Raw genomic sequence first — 24567 nt, 5'->3', positions numbered from 1 at the left:
TCTATATCCCCAACTTCCCTGTTTGTATGTTGAAAGCAAATCTTGTTTTTTCCTCAGGGGACTAGTAAATACTAATAATTAACACATCAGCCGCATGCAGGCAAGTTTAGTTTAGTAATAATTGCGATGATTGTATATATATATATTTTTTTGGCAAAAATGTCTGTCTCTCATGCTGCAAATGTGGATTTTCTGTCCTCAGTTTCCTAAAACAGTATGTACGATTTTAAAGTAGGGTGTTTCTGTCACTTGTAGCTGGAAAAGGTGTAAAACACTAAGTAAAGACATTCATGTGTCAGAGCTTCCTTTCTCCTCGCGCGTGTGTGTGTGTGTGTGTGTGCGCGTGCGTTTTCTCTCCTTCTTTACTTTGAGTTGTTTGACCCACGTCATGGTCTGCCGCTTCATGTGAACCTTCATCTCTTCTTTTATTTCAGATATTGGACAGTAACAAAATCCAGGCTCACATTTTCCTCTTAGTCAGAAACACAAAGAAGTAGACACATTCTGTTTTGTGCCGTTGCCACTAGAATTGACTTCTTTTCATGCATTATCAGATAATCTGCTTCTTTTTTTGTTTTAATGCAAACAGCTCTGTGGATGAGTGAACGTGATTACATACATGAAAATGGAAACACAGGAGACACACACACACACACACACACACACACACACACACACACACACACACACACACACACACACACACACACACACACACACACACACACACACACACACACACACACACACTCACACTCTTACAATCCAGTAAGATCAACCACAAAAAGCAGTATATTCATGTTTGAAATCATGAAATCATTTAAGGTTTTGTGTGTGTGTGTGTGTGTGTGTGTGTGTGTGTGTAGGCCTCCAGTCTCCGCCCCTGATCTCTCCACCAGGTGTAAAGCTCCTGTCCTCCCTCCTCCCTCCTTGGCCGTGAGCAGGAGTAACTCCTCGGCTCGGCCTCTGCCCAACAGGTCCTCCAGCAGATAAATCACTGTCACCAAAATGTTTTCACTTTTTTTTTTTTTTAAGTGTGGTGTCGTGTTTGGTGATTAAAAAAAAAGAAGCTAATATTTTTGCGTTTCATTCAACAGATTTGACGGGAGGAGAGAGGTAACCATGTTTGTTCTTCAAATGTACACTTTTGAAATGTAATCTAATGCAACAAGCTTTAACATTTCACTGGTTTGGGACCTGAGGGCTGCTTCACTTTGCTCTACAACCAGCGGTTGCCATGGCGATTCCCAACTTAAACAAGGAGGCGGGACTAAATGACATGTCATAAAAGCCAGTCGTTGTTGTTTTGTTTGTTTTATTAACATTTTAAACATCATATCTTTTATAAATTAAGGCTTCAAAATTGAGAATAATATACGTAATATAAAGTAACGATTTTTTTCAAAGTCATTATGTTGTGATCAGTTTGTTGATTTTTCCATTTGAACTGCTTTTGTGTGATTTTAATTGTCTAGAATTAAATAATCTTTTTCTTTCATCTCTTACCAGCAAACACACGATGAAGGTGAGATTTACTGTTTCAGCTTTTCATCTATCTATCTATCTATCTATCTATCTATCTATCTATCTATCTATCTATCTATCTATCTATCTATCTATCTATCTATCTATCTATCTATCTATCTATCTATCTATCTATCTATCTAAATCTATTCTTTGTAAAAAAAAAAAAAAATCAGGTCGAAAACACAACACCTTCCCCCTTCACAATAAAAGCGTATCCCCTCGTCCAGTACTGCCAGGACCTCCACCACGTCATGGAGACAGGTATAGAATATCTTTGTGTTTGACATTCAATCAGTTTATAAGAAGGTTTTACAAACATGTTTGAGAAAGTGTCTTCGTATGCAGACGATATTGTCTTTAGCCCACAAACCTCCAGCGCTCTCACTAACAAATCCTGGCTTTTCAGCACCAATGAATCGCGACTTGTGAAGTTAAATTCTCTCTCTTTTTTGTTTTTCAAACATCTTAAAGTTTTGTACTAAGTTTGTAAAATGGAATATGGGAATAAATGTGTAGAACAGCAACAGTGAATCATATCGGAGTAACAGTGGGCCAGTTCTGGATCCCTGAGGCATCCCTGATGGCTTTGTGTGTTTTGTTTGACCAGCCTGCCTCCCAGCATCCCGCCTGGTGGATCACTGCCTCACAAACTCCACCCTGGTAAGAATCAAGTAAGAAAAGGAGTAAAGCTGTGGTCTGTGCGGGATCCCTGGGGTCAGGAACTAGTCACCACCGCCAGGATCCCGTCTGATCTGAACTCAAATACAATAAATCAACTAGATTTGCACAAAAGTGACCTCCGCTTTTGGTGGATGTCATCGGCCTCGGCCTGCACCCGCACACGGAAGTTGTATTTTATGATATGAAATCTTAAGCAGGTATTTGATTTTATATTAAAGAGCAGAATCACAGAGTTGTAACTGTAGTAGCTAGTATTTAATTTACTTTAATTACTTATGTTTCTATTTTTCTTTGAAGATCTATGCTTCAGCTGTGATACAAACTAATGGTTCACATTGAATTTGCAATTAGAAGATAGTATTTACTACTTTTACATGACTTTTCCACTATGCTTGTCCAACTATATTGTAGTTTAGTATAGTGTGATTACTGTTTGACCTTTATAAGTGAAGTAATTACTGTATTTGGCCAATAGAGGGCAGCACAATCCCACACATTAATACTGTATTTAGAGGGACGTCACAGCCATGTTTATTATTGTTTTTGGTGCGTTCTTTCTTGATATCTATTTGGAGAAGTTCTTTCTCTGCATTTAAACTATCAGATTCAAATTAAACCTGAACAAATCTTTTTGCACAATAAAATCAACAAAGCATCCTAAACGTCCATAAACCAAGCCACGGCATGGAGATGATCGTGTGTGTGTGTGTGTGTGTGTGTGTGTGTGTGTGTGTGTGTGTGTGTGTGTGTGTGTGTGTGTGTGTGTGTGTGTGTGTGTGCTTTCAGCCATGCATGAAAGCAGAGGCAGCGTCTTGGACAGGAACTCGTTTCGCCCTCGTCCTCCGACGTCTGCCAACAACAAGGTAACACAGGTTTACAGCGACACTCGTCCCTCCTATCTATCTATCTATCTATCTATCTATCTATCTATCTATCTATCTATCTATCTATCTATCTATCTATCTATCTATCTATCTATCTATCTATCTATCTATCTATCTATCTATCTATCTATCTATCTATCTATCTATCTATCTATCTATCCATCCATCCACTTGCTGTTCTACTGAATGAACAACAGGTGGTACCAGCGTCATTTTGATTGTTTGGGCCGGAGCACATTTACGATTGATTGATTGATTGATTGATTGATTGATTGATTGATTGATTGATTGATTGATTGATCCAGCAGGAGCTGGACCCTCGCTGGTATGTGGGTAAAGTGAGCCGCGGTCAGGCTGAAGGATGTCTCAGGAGAGTTCAGAAGGTAACGACCCCATCCTGAAGTTTCCTGTCAGATGGTGTCATGTGGTCTGAGCTGCTTCGTGTGTGTGTGTGTGTGTGTGTGTGTGTGTGTGTGTGTGTGTGTGTGTGTGTGTGTGTGTGTGTGTGTGTGTGTGTGTGTGTAGGACGGGGCGTACCTGGTGAGGGACAGCACCCGGCAGCTGGCCAGTCAGCCCTTCACCCTCATGGTCCTGTACCAGGACAAAGTCTACAACATCCAGATCCGGCAGCAGAACCAGCAGTTCCTCCTGGGAACTGGACGCAAAGTCCAGGAGGTACAAACCTGTTTTGGTCCTGAAGGCAACAACAACAACAACATTTCTATTTGGTCCCCTTTGGGGCTGGTGGAGGGCAGTGCTGTGTTTTTTACATTAGAGAGGACTGTGATAAGGTTTAATAGGTATTTTGTTTATTAAGGCGGCAAAACTGAGGTCAATCTGAGGTTTAGGCTGCAGGGGGCAGAACCCAACATTGACATTTAGTCTGATGTTGTTTTTAATTTTGTCCTAGCCTTTTGTATTAAAATGAGAAGAGTTGCCAAGTTCGACCTTCAGTTTTAATTTTCTTTTATTTTGGATACTTTATTGGAAATGAACCCTCAGCTGGCAGTGTACATGTTTGAAATTACTCTGTTTACATCAAAGGGCTGTATAAACACTTGCGAGAGCAAGTTCTGCAGCCAGCAGAACCAGTGTCTTCTCTCCGACCCAGCTGGACATTACATGACTGGACAGAACTGGTCCTGACCGGGTCCAACCGGAACCAGAAGGACCAGGATACTCGACTTCACCTTGACAGCGCTAGATAAACTAATTAATAAAATAATTGCTCTGTTTTATCTTTACAAAGCAGTATAAACACTTTTTATTTCTATTTAAATTTTTATGTGACAGTATAAGCACTTGTCATTCCTCTGTTTCACCTTCAGATGGAAGTATAAACATCTGTAATTAAAATATTTCATCTATAGAGGGCAGATTAGACACTTTTTATTATTTGTTTTACCTTCATAGGGGATATAAACAGTTGTAATTAACCTAGTTACCTTCAAAAAGAAGTGTAAACACTTACATAATTTTACATCTAGAGGGCAGTAGAAGCAATTGTGATTCTACTAGTTTATGTTCAGAAGGCAGTAGAAATACCTGCAGTTACACTGTTTCCCCTTCAGATGGCAGCAGAAAGACTTATCATTTCTCTCTTTTTTTGCATCCAGTCTTTTCCGTCAGTTGCTGAGATAATCGGATATTACTCAAAGTCCCCGTTGCTCCTCATTGATGCTAAAAACCGGGGCTGCAGCCAACAGAACCAGTGTCTTCTCTCCGACCCAGCTGGACATTACATGACTGGACAGAACTGGTCCTGACCGGGTCCAACCGGAACCAGAAGGACCAGGATACAGCCGGTCTCCAGACCCATGTCAACATTCAGAGTTCAGAATTAATTAAAATGTCACGCATATACCTTTTTCTCCACACTTTGTTTCACTCAGCTTCATGAAATGCTTCGTTTAAGTCTTTCCATTCACCTCCATTCTTCATTTGACTGTGTGTTCTCGCTCTTTCTACTTTAACTGTAAACAAACGGTTTGTCCTCATTAAAACATCAGGAAACATCAGCTCTGTCCTCATTTCTCCTTCAAACACCAATCAACTACTTCATTGGCCACTGGGAATCACAACTTGGTCACAGTCATACTTTCTTGTCATTATTTTAAATACTGTAGTTACGGAGTTATTGTCATCGCTATGGAAACGTGTATGTTTGTAGTATCTGAGGTTACTTCAATGAGGAGGAGGAAGATGCTCTATAATCGGATATTAGAGGAGGAAGATGCTCTATAATATGATGCCAGAGGAGGAAGATGCTCTATAATCTGATGTTAGAGGGAGAAGATGCTCTATAATCTGATGTCAGAGGGGGAAGATGCTCTATAATCTGATGTTAGAGGAGGAAGATGCTCTATAATCTGATGTTAGATGAGGGAGATGCTCTATAATCTGATGTCAGAGGGGGGAGATGCTCTATAATCTGATGTTAGAGGAGGAAGATGCTCTATAATCTGATGTTAGAGGAGGAAGATGCTCTATAATGTGATGTTAGAGGAGGAAGATGCTCTATAATCTGGATGTTAGCGGAGGAGGATGCTCTATAGTGTGATGTTAGAGGAGGAAGATGCTCTATAATGTGATGTTAGAGGAGGAAGATGCTCTATAATCTGGATGTTAGAGGAGGAAGATGCTCTATAATGTGATGTTAGAGGAGGAGGATGCTCTATAATATGATGTTAGAGGAGGAAGATGCTCTATAATCTGGATGTTAGAGGAGGAGGATGCTCTATAATGTGATGTTAGAGGAGGAAGATGCTCTATAATCTGGATGTTAGAGGAGGAGGATGCTCTATAATGTGATGTTAGAGGAGGAAGATGCTCTATAATCTGGATGTTAGCGGAGGAGGATGCTCTATAGTGTGATGTTAGAGGAGGAAGATGCTCTATAATGTGATGTTAGAGGAGGAAGATGCTCTATAATCTGGATGTTAGAGGAGGAAGATGCTCTATAATGTGATGTTAGAGGAGGAAGATGCTCTATAATATGATGCCAGAGGAGGAAGATGCTCTATAATCTGATGTTAGAGGGGGAAGATGCTCTATAATCTGATGTCAGAGGGGGAAGATGCTCTATAATCTGATGTTAGAGGAGGAAGATGCTCTATAATGTGATGTTAGAGGAGGAAGATGCTCTATAATCTGGATGTTAGAGGAGGAAGATGCTCTATAATGTGATGTTAGAGGAGGAAGATGCTCTATAATATGATGCCAGAGGAGGAAGATGCTCTATAATCTGATGTTAGAGGGGGAAGATGCTCTATAATCTGATGTCAGAGGGGGAAGATGCTCTATAATCTGATGTTAGAGGAGGAAGATGCTCTATAATCTGATGTTAGAGGAGGAAGATGCTCTATAATCTGATGTTAGAGGAGGAAGATGCTCTATAATCTGATGTCAGAGGGGGAGATGCTCTATAATCTGATGTTAGAGGAGGAAGATGCTCTATAATGTGATGTTAGAGGAGGAAGATGCTCTATAATCTGGATGTTAGCGGAGGAGGATGCTCTATAGTGTGATGTTAGAGGAGGAGGATGCTCTATAATCTGGATGTTAGAGGAGGAAGATGCTCTATAATCTGGATGTTAGAGGAGGAAGATGCTCTATAATGTGATGTTAGAGGAGGAGGATGCTCTATAATCTGGATGTTAGAGGAAGAAGATGCTCTATAGTGTGATGTTAGAGGAGGAAGATGCTCTATATTATGATGTTAGAGGAGGAAGATGCTCTATAATCTGGATGTTAGAGGAGGAGGATGCTCTATAATGTGATGTTAGAGGAGGAAGATGCTCTATAATCTGATGTTAGAGGAGGAAGATGCTCTATAATGTGATGTTAGAGGAAGAAGATGCTCTATAATGTGATGTTAGAGGAGGAAGATGCTCTATAATCTGGATGTTAGAGGAGGAAGATGCTCTATAATCTGATGTCAGAGGGGGAAGATGCTCTATAATCTGATGTTAGAGGAGGAGGATGCTCTATAATCTGATGTTAGAGGAGGAGGATGCTCTATAATCTGATGTCAGAGGGGGGAGGTGCTCTATAATCTGATGTTAGAGGAGGAAGATGCTCTATAATGTGATGTTAGAGGAGGAGGATGCTCTATAATCTGGATGTTAGAGGAAGAAGATGCTCTATAGTGTGATGTTAGAGGAGGAAGATGCTCTATAATATGATGTTAGAGGAGGAAGATGCTCTATGATCTGGATGTTAGAGGAGGAAGATGCTCTATAATATGATGTTAGATGAGGAAGATGCTCTATAATCTGATGTTAGAGGAGGAAGATGCTCTATAATGTGATGTTAGAGGAAGAAGATGCTCTATAATGTGATGTTAGAGGAGGAAGATGCTCTATAATCTGGATGTTGGAGGAGGAAGATGCTCTATATTGTGATGTTAGAGGAGGAGGATGCTCTATAATCTGGATGTTAGAGGAAGAAGATGCTCTATAGTGTGATGTTAGAGGAGGACGATGCTCTATAATGTGATGTTAGAGGAAGAAGATGCTCTATAATGTGATGTTAGAGGAGGAAGATGCTCTATAATGTGATGTTAGAGGAGGAAGATGCTCTACAATATGACGTTAGAGGAGGAAGATGCTCTATAATATGATGTTCGAGGAGGAAGATGCTCTATAATGTGCTGTTAGAGGAAGAAGATGCTCTATAATGTGATGTTAGAGGCGGAAGATGCTCTACAATATGACGTTAGAGGAGGAAGATGCTCTATAATATGATGTTCGAGGAGGAAGATGCTCTATAATGTGATGTTAGAGGAGGAAGATGCTCTATAATGTGATGTTAGAGGAAGAAGATGCTCTATAATGTGATGTTAGAGGAAGAAGATGCTCTACAATATGACGTTAGAGGAGGAAGATGCTCTATAATGTGATGTTAGAGGAAGAAGATGCTCTATAATGTGATGTTAGAGGAAGAAGATGCTCTATAATGTGATGTTAGAGGAGGAAGATGCTCTATAATGTGATGTTAGAGGAGGAAGACTGCTCACTGACTGGACGGTGGACGACAGCAGGATTTCAGCTCTACAACAGTTTTCCAGATTGTAAGAATTGAACTTTGACGACTCAGAGCCTGAAGTTCAAACCAGAGTCACAAACCAGCTCATCTACACAAACATGGGAGGCCCATGAACGCACCACACTCACAGTTCAGTTTAAGTCAGAGAGAATCCGTTGGACAGGTGGAGGGGTTGAGTTACTTTTTCCCATGATGCCCCCTCCACACTAACACCCCCCCCACCCCCACCCCCCCATGTAATCCCAGTCCCGATCCCGATCAGTCCGTTATCCTATGAGCCGCATTGTTTTGTCTGCGTCGTCCTTGAAGGCACCACCGCACAAAGATTACTGCTGCTTCACCAACTGTCACCTCACACACATACACACACACACACACGCACACACACACACGCACACGCACACGCACACACACACGCACACGCACACATCACAATACCAACTTGATGTTACAGTTTTATTTTCAGTTGGTTTAGATTGAGTTTTGATGCCATTTGATGCCAAGTTTGTAACTTTCTTTTCTTTTTCCCAACTCTAAATGCTTTGTTTGGTCATTTCATCATTTATTTGAAGCGAATTGTTGCAGATATTTGTAGTAAATTATGAAGGATATTCTTTTGTCAGTGTTTGTGAATTTAGTTTTTTTGTTGGTTATTTTCAAAGAACAAGTTGCACCAACTTTGGATGGAGCTTCTCTGAACTGTGTGTTTCCTGACACACTGAGGCTGCAGGATGATGTGAGCTCCTCCACACCAGTGCTGAGGGTGGGTGGAGGCTCTGGATGATGTATGGAGGCTGACTGATCATGGAAGATGGTAGATGGAGGCCGTGGATGCAATCTGATTGCTATGGATGGTTGAAGGAGGATGGAGGGTGGAGGAGGACGGACAAGGTTGTGGTTGTTGAACGTTGGATGGAAGCCAGTGAATGGAGCCTGGTGGATGGAGGATGACAGATAGTAGATGGAAGCTGGTGGTTGGAGCCTGGTGGAGGTGGACTTGATAATAATGAAGCCTGATCAATGGAGCCTGGTGGATGGAGGCTGGTGGATGGAGCCTGATGGATGGAGGCTGGTTATTAATGGGATCTGGTGGATGGAGGCTGGTTAGTAATGGGGTCTGGTGGATGGAGGCTGGTTAGTAATGGGGTCTGGTGGATGTAGGCTGATGGATGGAGGCTGGTTAGTAATGGGGTCTGGTGGATGGAGGCTGGTTAGTAATGGGGTCTGGTGGATGGAGGCTGATGGATGGAGGCTGGTTAGTAATGGGGTCTGGTGGATGGAGGCTAATGGATGGAGGCTGGTTAGTAATGGGGTCTGGTGGATGGAGGCTGATGAATGGAGCCTGGTGGATGGAGGCTGGTGGATGGAGCCTGATGGATGGAGGCTGGTTAGTAATGGGGTCTGGTGGATTGAGGCTGATGGATGGAGGCTGGTGGATGGAGGCGGATGGATGGTGCTGATGGATGGAGGCTAGTTATTAATGGGGTCTGGTGGATGGAGGCGGATAGATGGAGGCTGGTGGATGGAGGCTAGTTATTAATGGGGTCTGGTGGATGGAGGCTGGTGGATGGAGGCTGGTGGATGGAGGCTGGTGGATGGTGCTGATGCAGGGGCTGCAGACTGGCTGACTGTGGCTGTGTTTATGGAGGTGAGGAGAACAAAGGGGAGGCGAGCGACGCCTCAAACAGCAGCTGTCACTCTGTTTGTGGTCACACTCAACGACAATCAGAGGACGTTCACCTCCGTCACCTCATCATGATGCGTTTACTGACCCTCAGTGCACCATCATCTCTCTCCGCCCAGCTCATTCAAGACACCGTTTCCACTTTAAAGGCGACAACAGACTCATGAATTTATGCCCTGAAGCTCAGAGACAACGTGTCTGTTTGATCCTGAGAGCACGTTGGATTTCATTAAACTCCTCATGGAAACTACAGAAGCGACTTGTATCACTTTTGCTCATTGAAGAAGTCTTAATTATGTGTTCAGGGTGTTATGAGTCTTTTCCCACACTCTAACATAAAATATAATTACAAGAAAATGTGAGGATTAATTTCAAAATATCATCATTAGTAAGTGGGAGGAAGATGCTCTATAGTCTGGATGTCAGAAGAAGATAAGTCATCCATTACTTATTAGACATTGTTTCATGTTTGTCGCCTATATAATTTTCCTCCAAAGAAAAAAAGTATCAAGCCCTGGACAACTTCCTCTTTAGAAATGCTAAATAAAACATCTTGTTTTGTCATATTTGTTTGGTACAAATAATATCCAAGAAGTAAGGGACACTCCAACTGGTCGAGAAGCTTTAATCATGTTTAGTTGAGCAGCTGAGCAGGAAGTTAAAGAGTTAAATGAAGCAGATGATAAAACCATTATCTGGCTTCATGTGTAGATCTCAATCAGCTGAGTCCACTTTTATAACTGAACGTAATATTGGTTCTCCTGAAAGTCCCGACAGAGACGATGATCTGTAGAACTGGCTGATGAAAACCAGTGAAACCCCACAGTGAAGCAGGTGGAGGTGGAGAGCCGACGTGCTCCGGATAAAAGCTGTTGGAGGAGCTCAGACGTGTGTGTGGCCGAAGGAGCAGCTGTGATTGAAGACTTGCAGGCAGTTACAGTTTGTTTGATTTGCTCTGTGAATCAGCGACTTGAAGCGACTCCCGTAACGTCTGAAACCGTAAAAAGAGGCTCAATCGGCCATTTGTCAGGAGACGTGTTGACATACGTCTGCGTCAGCTCCGAGACGCCTCGGGCCGTCCACCCAACCTGTTCTTATTCAAATCGCGGCAAACTGGCGCTGGCCAATCGGAGGGTCCGGGGGGGCGGGACGGCGGGGGCTTTAAGTGTGTCTTGGGTGAGGAGCACAGCACTCAGACATGGAGCAGCAGACTCTGCACCCCCTGTTGCCTCCCCACCTCCTGCCCCAGCAGGATGGCTCGTCTCTGGGCCTCGATCAGTCAGACTTCAGCCTCTACGGCGACCCGGCGCCTCCTGAGAATCCCTGGGCCCCAACGAGCCGCCACAGCCAGTCCTTCTTGTGGAACAGCAGTACTGACCAGGGGCTTCCGGCTGGCGCTACAGGAGGACTCATAGGATTCCCTCCAGGAAACCCTCGAGAACCCTCCCCGGAACTGCGATCAGGCCTCCTCCCGGGTTTTTCTGCTGGCATCCCTCAAGGACCCCTCTCAGGACTTCCTGAAGTGTTCCCATCAGGGTACCTTCCAGGATTTCATCAAGAACTCCCTCCAGGAAACCTTCAAGAGCCGTCTTCCAGACTCTGTTCAGGTTCTCCTTCAAGATTCCTTCCGGGACTCCTGCCGATGTTAGGGGGTCTCCTCCCCCACCTCTACAACCTCTCCAATGGCTCCTGGTCCCCGTCCGACGACGTCCTGAACGTGATGCGCCCCCCTTACTCGTACTCGGCACTGATCGCCATGGCGATCCAGAGCGCGCCCCACCAGCGGCTGACGCTCAGTCAGATCTACCGCTACGTCTCCGACAACTTCCCCTTCTACAGCCGCAGCAAAGCCAGCTGGCAGAACTCCATCCGACACAACCTGTCGCTCAACACGTGCTTCCGGAAGGTTCCCCGGGACGAGGGCGACACAGGTGAGACCACCGCACCGGAGCTCCACTGCTGGTTCTGACAGTCGGTCGGTGCAGGTCCCAGGGAAGCAGTGGATGTGATGAGCAGCGTGGAGAAGCTCCCAGCAGGTGACTCATTGTGTGTTTCCCCTCCTGCAGGTAAAGGCTGCTACTGGACGTTGGATCCAAACTGCGACAAAGAGTTTGACAACGGAAACTTTCGCCGGAGGAGGAAGAGGAAGTCTGACGCCTTGACCCCCGACAGGGAGCCCTCCTCTTCGTCCTCCCCTTCGCCATCTTCATCATCATCAGAGCCAAGTCCCAAACTTCCCAGCATGCACTGCAGCAGCAGCAGCAGCAGCAGCAGCGGTGATGACGAGCTGCCTGCAATCACCTCTGACCTGAGCAGCATCCTGAGCCACCTTCAGGACTCCTTCTTCCCCCCCCCTGCTCCTCCTCGGCCCGACTCCTCCTCGCTGTGTCTGCAGGTACCAGACGGCGCCTCCCCCCCTGCTCCTCCTCAAGGACACAGGTTGTCGTACTCGCCCGGCGCCGTGGTGCCACAGTTGGACCACATCAGCTCCTCTCCTCCGCCACATCTCTCCTCGTCCACTCAGCTGTCCCCCCTCAACCCCGGCTCTCCCCCGGCGCTGGCCGGCCCCCCGCCCGGCTCCCCCTCCCTGTACATGGAGCCTCAGTTGGAACTCCAGAAGGAGCTGCAGGCCCAGGACCAGACTCCCCTGTGGGGGGGCGTCGGTGAGGCTGTGCCCCTGGACATGCTGGTTCTGTGTTCACACTGAGGTGTGTGTGTGTGTGTGTGTGTGTGTGTGTGTGTGTGTGTGTGTGTGTGTGTGTGTGTGTGTGTGTGTGTGTGTGTGAGAGAGAGAGAGAGAGAGAGAGCAAGAGAGAGAGAATAATCTTATTTATGTTTTCACATGTACATGTATAAGCTGATTTTATTAATGTGTAATTATGAGTTGAAACTTTGTAATAAAACATTTGAAAATGAATTGAGAATTTTCTTTATGCTGAACCAATTTCATCAACATATTCATGAAAAAAACAAACAAACATATTGTCCCATCGTGTTTACAAAATGTCATTAATAATTAGTTATGATAAATGAGTCAACATATAATAAATTCTTCATCACACTGTAACCTTGACACTTTAATCAATAACCTGCCAGTGAATGATTACTTTAGTATCTCATGGTTACTGAAGTCAAAGTGGTCTTGGTCAGGGCTCTGCAACCTAGTGACTCCCTGAAGATCATGTTAAATGAACAAAGAGGTAAAAAAGAAAAAAAATGAAGGAATTACTTAAAGGGGTAGAAATTCTTAGTTGTTTTTGTTTTTATGGCTAAAGCAGCCAAAAGCATGAGAAAACAGGAAAGAAAGAAACTTCTAGAATGTCTAAAAGCCTCAGAACTTAAATTAAAATACTATAATTGCTCAAAATGACAAAAAGAGCCAAAGTTGCCATGAAATATAAAACAGATAAAGTGGCCGAAGTCGCTTAAACTAGGAATAACGGGACAAAATAAGTAGTTTAACATGACAAAGATGATTAGAATAGCAAAATGCCTCAATCCACGGAAATATCTAAAATCATAGAAAAAAACCCGGTAAAAATGTAATAAAATTTCTCATTTTAAAAGTTGTTTTAAAATGTTTTGTGGCTTCATGTGAACTTGCTGGAACAAACAGCTCGTTCAGTCATGAAGAGCTCCTCCATTAACATACTGATATAAGCACAGAGCAGTTTCCATTTCTATAATCTCCTGTTTACCGCCGGACATTATATAATCTGTATGTAACGTTTTAGACTATTCATACTCTCTCTTCTATATTTCCCTCCACATCCATTCAGTCCAGGTTCCTCGTTCACGCGACAAAGTTTCAAGTGGAAGCGAGTTAATTTGATGTTGTTTCAGAAAGGTTTTGCATTCAGGACGCCATTGTTGTCATCGTCCTTCTCCTCGCACATGCGCGTCACTTTTAGCTATGGCCGTGGTGCGCCAGGGCAGCAGCAGCATTTCAGGTAAAGTTGCATTTCCCCCAATCCCACGATGATGGAGAAAGAGCGTTTTCAAAGTCGTTGTCTTGCAAACGGACAGCAAAAATGCTACGAAACTTTTCACTTGACAACAGGACCTAAAGTGTTGTATTGAAACTCATCATGTCTGACTTCTAGGAAAGTTCTTGGAAACATTGTGTTTCAACAAATATTAAAAACAAGTGAAATATATTGTGAAACGTGCATTCATTGAGAGGGCTGGCTGAAATATTTCTACTCACAGAGGAGCTGTGGTTTGTGGATCTGCTCTGTGTGCGTGTGCGTGTGTGGTGTGTGTGTGTGTGTGTGTGTGTGTGTGTGTGTGTGTGTGTGTGTGTGTGTGTGTGTGTGTGTGTGTGTGTGTGTGTGTGTGTGTGTGCCTAAGTGTGCCGTGTGTTTACACTCCACACACACATCACAAGTCGACTCTCAAAGCTTTGAGCATCTGATAGTTTTCATCAGACTGTTATTGACACAACAGGAGGTGGAGGAGGAGGAGGAGGAGGAGGAGGAGGAGGAGGAGGAGGAGTGTGCCCTTTGTTTAGCGCCACGAGGCGTGTGGCGGCCTCCTGATAGCAGTGTGCAGATGCAGAGACACCCCTCCCCCACCCCCCAGCATCATTTGCATCACAGATCACTGGAAAGTGAGAACTGTCTGATCTCACCTTGTCTGTATAGTCGCTCTCTCTCTCTCTCTCTCTCTCTCTCTCTCTCTCTCTCTCTCTCTCCTCTCTCTCTCCCTTTCTTTCTCTCTCTCCCTCTCTCTCTCCGTCTCTCTCCCTTTCTTTCTCTCTCTCTCTCTCACACACACACACACACACACAATACATTGAACGCACACACAATCTTTTTGGCCCTATATAAACTGGTAACCTATAGAATTAGAAGGAAAAAAAAGAAGAATGGAGACATAAAAAAAAGATATAAGTTATAACTCACTTCCCACAGCTGGTAGGAACAGGTGACTTTTCTACACCGACCTTGACAAAGGTCAGAGGACGTCGCCTGAAGGCCTCACACACACAGAGGTTGTATGTTTGGTTCTGTCTGTCTGGGCTCCTTCAGCTCTTTAACAGGTCAGAAAGCCCTCATACGAGTTGTTAAATTCTTTATTTATTTTAGTTTATTATTTTATCATGTTGTTATTGTTGTTGTTTCCTTTGTTTTTTTTTAATTTGTATTATTATTTATTTATTTTTAATTGATATTTAATTATTTACATAATTTTTTCATTGTGATTATCGTTAACCCTTGAGTCCTTGTCTTGTCTTGTCTTGTCTTGTATTGTGGTGTGAATGCTGCGAGTGAATGATTTATTTTGTTTGGGAAGGGAGATTTGCTCTCTAATGCACCTTGGTTTCATATTATGTTCTACTGTATCGAGTTTAATTACATTGAGAGATGACCATTGTTGCACATCTGGTATGTTTTTACATGTGTCTGTACCTTTCCAATGTAAAAACCAATAAAAATATTTGACAAAAAAAAGAAAGCCCTCATGCAGGTTCAGTGCTCCTGTGGTGATATATCTTGGTTTTTCATTCTAGTAGAACGTTCCGAGTCTTCAGAGGTTCTCCCACGGGCTCTGAAGGTTCCTCTGACAGTGAGGCAGACAGGTGAGTGTGAGCAGACGAGTGTCCAGGTGAGCCCTGCCGATCGTTGGAGGTTAAACTGGATCCGGTGTGGTGTCGCTGTAACGGCGCGCCGGAGGCATAGGGGTCTGCTTCATTCGAGCTGTCAGGGTACCAGCATGACGGTCCGACCGCCGGCTCACCTCTACCCGTCTGTCTGAGTCGTGTCGTGACTCGACCTCCTACAGGTGACAAACATGAGACAAACCCTGGAAAGTAAGTCGCCCCAACCGCAGGGCTAGATAAGACGTCTGCAGCCGGCCCCATATATTAATCTCATCGTAAGTTACCTTCAGTCAGAAGTGGAACCATCAATGTCTATATTCTCACAGTTGTGAAGGTATAAATGCAAATATTTCAGATGACTCATCAAACATCAACAGAACCAGGGAGGAAGAACACTAAACCCTCCTCAGTGTTTCACACATGGACAGGCCATCTGAAAAGGTTTAGAAAGACCCTGAAATCTTTCACCCCTCAATCCTAGATTGTGGTTCAGGTAACTCCTGGAACAGCCATCCACACCAGGAACCTGGTTCACCTAAACCAGGGGTGTCAAACACAGATCCTCGAGGGCCGAAGCTCTGCATGTTTTCCCTGTCTCCCACGGAATGTTGATGCTTCATCACCAAGTTCAGCAGAAAGCCAGATAATGAGCTGCTCATTGGAATCAGCTGTGTGGAAGCAGGGACACATGTGTGACCTAAACAATCTGCTTGCACCTAAACCAGGGTTCAGCAACCTTTAATGCTCAAAGAGCCATTTGGTCCCATTTCCCACTGAACACAACACTCAGAGAGCCGCACACATTTTATTTTGACAGTCCCCCAGGCAGACCACACCAGGTCGACACTACACACAAAACCTTCTTCACTGCTGGTTGACAACTTACAACTAATAAACTAAACTACATGAACTAAGCAACAAAAACACAACACAACACAATTACTACCAACACTACAAACCTAATATAACCCCCAATAGTTAAATTTAAAACACGACAAACAGAAACTCCCATAATGCATTGCAGCTCTCAGCTCCTTTATTGCTACACATTATTAAAATGGAAGATAAATGTGGGAGATCTGGGATTTTTAAGTTATTTTAAAATGTCACGAAGCCCCTGTGGCGTCTCCATCAAGGTGTCGGGTGCTGAACCTTCAGAGAATCTGCTAAACGAGTCGGCTGAAGCTGCTTGGTGGAAGTCCCGTGACCCCGAGGATCCCTGAAGGTCCCAAAACCTGAAACTATTCAGTATCACCCGGGATCGCCTGAAACCCTTCAAGTACCTTTGGAACCGCTGATCTGGAGGAGAGAGCCGTTTCTGTTGGCGCTTAAAACTAAAAATGTTCCGTGACTCCTTGAAACACAGAACAACTAAAGATCCAAAAGAATTCTTAGAGAATTGTGGCTGTCGTTGAATTCTTCTAGAGGGCAAGAAAAGACGGTAAAAATGCACCAAACCTACTTTTTTGAAGAACGAGTACATGTGCGAGTGCTAACCTTTAGCTACTTGCTGATACAAGTACTCATAAAATGCCATTAAGCCTAATTTCCTTACTCAAATGACGTGCGAAGGCTAAGCGTTGCCCGCGTCATCGCGAACCGCCAACATCCTTATAGCCAACAGTAGCATAGCGCCGTGCGTAGCATCTCGCTACACACTGCGCTATGCTACTGGGGACTGCGTGGTCCAGCTCACTGTTAAGAGTCTCTGTCATACTTTAATCACCTCTAATGTCGTAGGTGTGTTTAGCATTTAGCATTTAGCACGGCTTGGCGCTCCTGGATCCACTGAGCATTTTAGCTAATGAGCGACATCGTTCTAACTCTGCTGCTCCAAATGTCTCTGGCGATTAAGTTGCTGGTTTCTTCTGGCTCCTCCCGACATTTAGGCGAAACATACTTTACAGTCTGTCTTATTTTTGTCATTAATGTTAAAGACTCTCCAACACGTACGCCGTTTGTGCTCCGTTGTGTTCTTACGTCGTACTCGCCGTGTAGTATACTGGAATGAGTTCTGTGCAGTATTGGACCGGGCGCCAGTATCGGTGCATCCTCTCGGCCTCGCTCTTCTTGGTCTGCGGCTCTCAGCAGTGGAAAGTTTCTGTTGCCTCGGGGTCGGAGATGACAAGAGTTTCTAAACATCATGGATGTGGAGCGATGGGCAGGGCGAGTCTGAGCACGCCTGCTGAACGGGCGAGGAGGAAGGTTTACAAGCAGAAGACACTTTCACTGCAGCTGCTCTGCGGAGCGCCTCCACACCTCCGAGGGCCAGGGGCCAAACAGGCCGCAACTGAAACCACGTTTACATGTTTCCTAAAAATTACAATGACAAAAAAACAACTTTTTCACTTTCAGAAGTGAAACAGGACTTCTAATTAGTTAGCATGCTGTATCTCCCAAAATATACGGTTTGTTTTATTGGGAATAAAATGCTAGTTGACCAGATTTGTTCATCTATGTCCAACTTGTGGTTGTACTTTTACTTCATTAAACAAGTTCTAATTCTTTTTTTTTTTTTTTTACATTTCCCAGCCTGAGTATCCATACTGAGAAGAACTATGATGTCTGAAGACGTTCCTGAAGCTTCTGGAGGATTAAAAACGTCTTGTGGAGACTCCGTGCAGCACTGATATGAGAAGCAGTAATGCCCCCTACTGGCCAGGCATGGAATATGACCAATCTTAAACTTCCTTGTGTAATCTCTCTGTCTCCAACTGCCTCTAAAATATTTTCAAACAAAATTAATTAGCCTTTTTGAAATACCCCCATATGTCATCTATACAGAATACAGTGTGGGTCCCAGCACTAATCCCTGAGGGACACCACAAGTAAAGTACAAGCATGACGATTGGAAAAAAATTCATTAATTTTTCTAAAACTACCTAAAATTATGGCAGAAAAGTGTCTGCAAGTTACTGAATTGATCCACAAATTTAAAGTGTTGTGAACCTTTGTTTTTGTCATATCTGAAAATATTACCACTTTAGAATGTTTGATTAGCTGTGTTGAATTTTATCCACTTTGGAACTAGGATGTCAAAATGTGTAAAAAGACAAGTGCTGTTTATGCTTTCAGATCACTTTTCGTATATCAATGGTAAATGTACACATTTATGACTGAAATGCAAGACTAATTTATGAAAAAAAATATTTCCAGGCTCATTTTTAAGCATCCATTACTTGTTGGGAGACAAATTCTGCTAGGATGTAAACAAATATTAGAATAGTCTATAACAAATACTGTCCAGTCTGTTTCAACAACATACAGTCGAAGTGGAATAAATCTAAAAACATGACAAGACGCATCCAGTTGGTTCACATTTTTTAATTAAAAAAAACAAACAGTTTTCATACAAAATCATAATTTTAAACCACAAAACACTTCCAAAGCTGACAGAAATATTTCACTCAAACAGAAGAACTAAAATCCTCCTGCCTCCTGATTGGCTGCCGTGTTAAAGCGGTTTGGGCAGGCTGCTCATCTCCTCCGCACACTCGTCGTACGCCTCCTGGTAGTCCTGGTGAGGCTTGATGAGGATGACGCAGGTCGGCCTCTTGGAGCCCGCCGACGAACCCAAATCCTGACGTTGCAGAGAACCGGAGACAAAAACACGTCACGAAAACATTCACAGAAAAAGAAAGGAAATCCTCAGATAGCTCAGTCAAACATTTACTTGACAATGAACAAAATCTGAAATTTTCAACAAAAATATTGACACAAACACAACATTAGTATGGTAATTACTGAAAACAAACGTAGAACCAACCAGATATGACCATTTATATTGACTTTTAAATCTTAAGCACCACAAGAAGAACAATTACAAATCACATTTTAGTATTTAGCAATAAAATAAAGCATAATGAATGCAAGTTCGCAGTTTTTACAGCGAATGTTGACACACGGGTTAGGGGTGTCACGGTACACAAAAAAAAAATCACGGTTTGGTCTGTACCTCGGTACAGAAGTCGGTACGGTTTGGTACTCCGTTAAGGGGGAAATGAAAAAGAAGAAGGAAAAAAAAACAAAAAACATTTGACTTGCCGAGACACATTTTTACTTGTCCGACATTTAATGTAAATGTATAATCTTGGGTAATGTATGAATTTGACCAACATAACGTTTTACATAAAAACACTTGTAGTTTGTTTAATAATCAAGATATCGCAATGAAACTCAGGGAAGGCATGTCTCTTTAGACTATTATAATAATCTAGAACGGTGGGGAACCCTGGTCCTGGAGAGTCCTGCACGCTTTCTGTGTGTCCTCACACCCACACAGCTGACAGCAATTAGTGGCTCGTTATCAAGCTTCTGCAGAGCCTCATCATGAGAACGCAGGTGTGTTTGAGCAGGGAAACATCTAAAACATGCAGGACTGCGGCTCTCCAGGACCAGGGTTCCCCACCCCTGATCTAGAGTTTAACTTTGTTCTTCACAGCAAAAAGCCCAGAGTTCAATTAACACCCACTGTGTTTATTGGAGGCCAACTGGCCTCCAATAAACACACACTACTCACAAAGAGTTAGGGATATTCGGCTTTTGGGTAAAATTTCAGGACGAGCCTAAAATGCATTCAAATCTTTACAGGTGAACTTAATGTGACCTCCTCGAAGCTTTTGAATGCACATGTCCAACTGTTGAATGTTTTAGTACTTTTTGCACAAGTTGCTGTTCTCTAACAAGGAGCTTAACGGCAAAATTCCCAACAGGTGTTTGATCCTGTAATCGACCAATAAATGTCCTCATTCAATTAGAGCTGGTGTTTAAACAGTCGTCCTCAACATGCTGTTCACATTTTGACATCACGAGACCAAGACCACACCTAACGATGGATCAACAGTACCACGCCATTGTGACGCTTCAAACAGGACGTCCTCAGACGGAGTGTCCACTGAGCTCAGTGTCACAGAGTCATCAGCAGGTTGAACAGACACAGAGACTGGAAGAGTCACAGAAAGGTGTAGAAGTGGACGTCCTTTGGCCACATCCCATGCTGATGACCGCTACATCGTGCACAACGCCTGAGAAACCGGATTACGAAGGCCACTCAACTCCAGGCACGGAGGCGAGAGGCCCCCCAAGTGTCACGTCAGACCATTGGAAACCGTTTACATCAGCGTGGTCTGCTCTAGACCACCTGCAAGGTGCCTGACCACACCACCAGGCACAGGCGTCGTCGTCTTGATGGGCCAGGGAGCATTTACGCTGGACGAGGGACCAGTGGGCCTCAGTGCTGTCCTCTGAGGAAAGTCGATTCATGTTGAGCAGAAATGATGGCCTCCAACGATGTTGGAGACGTCCAGGAGACGTCCAGGAGAGCGCTATGCATCAGCCACTGTTGTCACCAGACCAGCTGTTGGTGGTGGCGGTGTTACGGTGTTACGGTGTTACGGTGTTACGGTGTGGGCAGTCGGTACAGAACTGCCCTACACTTTGTGAATGGTACAGTGACAAGCCCGTACTACCTGAATAACATCATTAATCCAGTGATTGTGCCTCTACATGAACAACACAGGCCTAATGTCATCTTCATGGACGACAATGCTCCAGCTCATCGAGGTCACATCATCAGGGAACGGCTGTTGGAGGCTGCTGGACCTCCAGTGGACCTCCAGTGGACCTCCAGTGGACCTCCAGTGGAATGGCCTGCACTTTCTCCAGACCTGAATCCCATTGAAAACCTGTGGGATCAGCTGAGTCGCCGTGTAGAGGCTCTGCACCCCAGACCCCCAATGACCTGAGGGCTGCCCTTCAAGAAGAGTGGGACGCCTCAGCAGACAATAAGTCGACTTGTGAACAACATGAGACGTCGTTGTCAAGCTGGAATTGATGCTCAAGGGCACATCACCAGTTATTGAGACGTTGACATTTCTTGTTGTGGTGTACCCACCATTGTTAACTTTTGCTTCAATAAATTGTTTGAGATGAGGAAATTCTACTTAAATGTCCTACTTCCATGATATGATATCACTGTAGCGTGAGCTTTTTACATTTTCCATAAATTTCACCTGAAAGCCAAATATCCTTAACTTTTTGTGAGTAGCGTATAATAATATGTACAATATAATAATAATATGTATAATAAACAGCTTTTTGCGGTGTTAGTCTGATATAAATGTGATAATATTAAGATTGGAGCGTCACAGCCTACTACCACACTACTACATACTGACACACCTTATTTACTGTATTAGTCACTTTTTATCCATGTGCATTTATTTCAATAACATGGTAAATGTGTGACATGTATTTTTATTATATTGGTCAATAACAAATCAAATCCTCCTCCAACTTTTTTCTGAACCATAAAAAGTTAAGAAACTTCGGGATTAGAAAGTATAAATAATCAAAAATACGTCGTTTCAGTTGAAGTTGTTTTTTTGTGTTGAAGTCGACTGAGTTTTTAATTCGTTCTGGTGACGATCTGAATGTTGACGGAACTAAAAGATTCAAAATGGCGGACGAGGAGGAGTTTCCCAGACGACGTCATTGGACGGATTCCCGAGGAATTACGTGACGATGTCCAATCAGAATGCATGTTTTCCAGGTCAGACGCAGCGTCACGGACCAGAATGAGGAACACGGATCGGGAGGAAAATAGCAGCTGCAGTCTTCATATACGATCACCTCGTTCACGCGAGAATCACGTGATCACGCTCTCGGGGCGAGAAATGTCCGCGCCCTGCAGTGGCGCGATCCGTTGGCGACACAAAGTGATTTTTGGCAAAAAAAACGTGAAAATATCACCAAAAAAAAACATAAAAAACAAACCGTTTGGGCAAGTCGGCTGGACGCTTCAGTTGGCTGAACAGAGCTTTTTCTCACCCCGGGCGTTCAGACGAGCCTTCATGTGGAGCCCTGGTCTCATGGCGCCGGTACCAAACGGTACCCACATTGTTACACCTTTAACACGGGTCTCCAAGGCCGACTCACCACTTTGGACGGGAGGTAGGCGTACGGCAGACTTCTGTCCTCGCACATGATCGGCAGGTGACAGTAGACGTCAATGGGCAGCGTGTCGCCCGCCAACACCACCAGGCTGCAGTCCCAAAATACACAAAAACAAACAAACAAATGGGCAATTAAAACACAAACGAAGGGAATTTTAAAACAGTGTGAATGCAGCCGTTGGCAATGTTGGTTGAAATGAGGGACGACTGAGACAGATGGTCATTCAGCAACAGAAGAGCTGGTTGCCATGGCGATTCAAGAGAGCGGACAGAGCAGCAGCAGGAGGACAATCACGGAGGACCTCTACAAGCTATTTTGGGTATTCGCAAGTCATAGTCGCTGACGTCTGTGTGAAATTAAATAACTAAATGAAGTAGATGATGGCAGACGGCTCCAGGACGACAACCACCCTCACCCTTTTTCTCCTTTGTTGATAAACTTCTGGACCTCCTTCACGCCTCGCCGGATGTTCTTCAGTTTGGCCGCTGGAAACAGAAAAATCAAGAGTCCAGCTTGGTTTATTTAAAGTCCCGTACAGACGGTTTAAATCAGTTAACAAGCAGAAGCTGGTCCACTCTGTCTGAACCGAGTCCAGCCGTCTGATTCTAAAGCAATGTTTGATATGTCTCAATCACAGATCACGGATCGTTCCGACTGGATTTAGGTTTCTGGGCTGTGAATTTACAAATACATGCAAAGATGAACTATTAAAAATGACCTTAGAAGATGTGCAGCTTTTCTTTTAATGTCCAAGATAAAAGTTAATGTCGGGATATTAATCTTTAAATGAGTGGATTTCTGAATGGAGTTTGACAACTGAAAATATTAACTGTCAAATTACAAACTGACCACTTCGACTAAATGAAACATCATTTAATCTCTTACATCATTTAAACGTCAAGTTTCAAGCAAGATTTTTGAAATGCAGTATGGTCATCTCCTCAAACAGTTAAAACTTGACATCCTCACGTCAACTTCACCAAGAGACAACTATGGGGGAACTTTTTTATGAATGATATTAACAGATCAGCGTAAAGAGCTTCATTTCATGTCATAGATTATTGTTTTCATCGGGATCATCACAGGAAGTCCTTAGTCAATTCTTTAAAATTAACATTCAGTAGTCTAAATCTATTCTTTGATACTTTGGTGACAGTTCTTGACAAAAAAAAAAAAACCAGGAGAAAAAAAATCCACTCTAAATGATATTATAATATGAAAACAATTATTGTGCCTTAAAAAGATCAGTTTAAGGCAAAACTCCTGGAAGATGGTTCATAAAGCCAAAGGTAGTGAAGATAAACAAAGTCTACTTTAATGCACTTCGTGTTCACATCTGGATCTTGATAGAATAATCAAGTGGAGGTTTTCAGAATGGAACCTGGCTTATTTTAGTGTCAACGTCAATTTTAATCACTGATGAGGCACAGTCACTGCAAATTGATGCCATTTCCTATCATTTCTCTCCCTTTTTGACGGCAAGACAGCTTCTTGCTTAACATTTGTCGTTTCGGGCCTGTTTACAGAGCTTCTTCTTCAGGTTTGGCGCAGTTTTGTGTCGGCTCTCACCCTTTTTGACGCACTTGTAGAGCCTCTTGCTGAGCTTCTTGGAGGCCAGCGGCTGAGCGATGCAGTTCACGTTGGCGATCAGCTCCTGGTAGGTTTTCTCGGAGCCTCCCGGAGTCTCGGGCGCCTCCTCCGCATCCCCCTTCTCCTTCTTCGCCTTCGTCATGCCTCAACACTTCCTCGACTACAAAAACAAAACGCGAAACCACGACGCTAGGACGCTTTTTAAGAGCTAAACTTCAGCTGGTTCTCAGTGTGGGAGACACGTGTTTAGACTTCTTCTTCTGCCGCTGGCTTTTGCAGGAAAGCTGCACCAGAGGGCGAGAGAGTGAGAGAGAGCGCCCTCTGCGCCCCGGAGTGGAACTGCAGGAGCAGACAGCGCGCCCCGAGCGGCCGAGGAGGAAACTGCAATAACTCATGGCAAGACAACAAGACAAAAAAAAAAACTCTTAAATTTGAAAGAAAAAAAGCAAAAATATGTTTTGAAGGACAACATTTCAGCAAAAAAAATTAATATTGAGAAAAATTCAAAATTACATGGGGGGAAAAGATATTGAAAGAAAACCAAACTTCATTTCAAGAACACCAAGATATTGATGTCAAGATGTTGACGGGAAAATGAA

The 24567-nt window shown here is 43.7% G+C and overlaps 2 protein-coding genes across 2 annotated transcripts in view; one reads left to right on the top strand and one right to left on the bottom strand.

The window, feature by feature from the left end:
- Positions 1 to 5008, top strand: part of lcp2a (lymphocyte cytosolic protein 2a) — a 15752-nt gene extending 10744 nt beyond the window's left edge. Inside the window, exons 10-18 of the mRNA XM_080508486.1 lie at positions 867 to 977; positions 1098 to 1116; positions 1510 to 1525; positions 1701 to 1788; positions 2135 to 2187; positions 2995 to 3071; positions 3401 to 3475; positions 3618 to 3767; positions 4709 to 5008. Of these exons, the coding sequence (XP_080364612.1) occupies positions 867 to 977; positions 1098 to 1116; positions 1510 to 1525; positions 1701 to 1788; positions 2135 to 2187; positions 2995 to 3071; positions 3401 to 3475; positions 3618 to 3767; positions 4709 to 4858 (739 nt within the window). The 3' untranslated portion in view covers positions 4859 to 5008. The remainder of the gene's footprint in view (positions 1 to 866; positions 978 to 1097; positions 1117 to 1509; positions 1526 to 1700; positions 1789 to 2134; positions 2188 to 2994; positions 3072 to 3400; positions 3476 to 3617; positions 3768 to 4708) is intronic.
- A 13732-nt stretch (positions 5009 to 18740) lies between these two features.
- nhp2 (NHP2 ribonucleoprotein homolog (yeast)) lies at positions 18741 to 24380 on the bottom strand. The gene is made up of 4 exons (XM_080508877.1): positions 23948 to 24380; positions 22794 to 22863; positions 22361 to 22466; positions 18741 to 19004 (listed from the first exon to the last, which is right to left on the bottom strand). The coding sequence occupies exons 1-4, from the start codon at positions 24108 to 24110 to the stop codon at positions 18879 to 18881; spliced, it is 465 nt and encodes a 154-aa protein (XP_080365003.1). The 5' UTR covers positions 24111 to 24380; the 3' UTR covers positions 18741 to 18878.
- Between the last annotated feature and the right edge of the window lie 187 nt (positions 24381 to 24567).

Source organism: Blennius ocellaris (genome assembly GCF_963422515.1).
Source record: "Blennius ocellaris genome assembly, chromosome: 14".
Classification (NCBI taxonomy): Eukaryota; Metazoa; Chordata; class Actinopteri; order Blenniiformes; family Blenniidae; genus Blennius; species Blennius ocellaris.
The sequence above is the reverse complement of the archived record's forward strand: the minus strand, read 5'-3'. Positions and strand labels throughout refer to the sequence as shown.

Coding starts and splice junctions, on each gene's coding strand:
- nhp2 (XM_080508877.1), bottom strand. CDS start 24,110: ATGACGAAGGCGAAGAAGGAGAAGGGGGATGCGGAGGAGGCGCCCGAG. Junction 22,467..22,793: donor ATCAACAAAGGAGAAAAAGG/GTGAGGGTGGTT, acceptor TTGGGACTGCAG/CCTGGTGGTGTTGGCGGGCG. Junction 19,005..22,360: donor CCTACCTCCCGTCCAAAGTG/GTGAGTCGGCCT, acceptor CTGCAACGTCAG/GATTTGGGTTCGTCGGCGGG.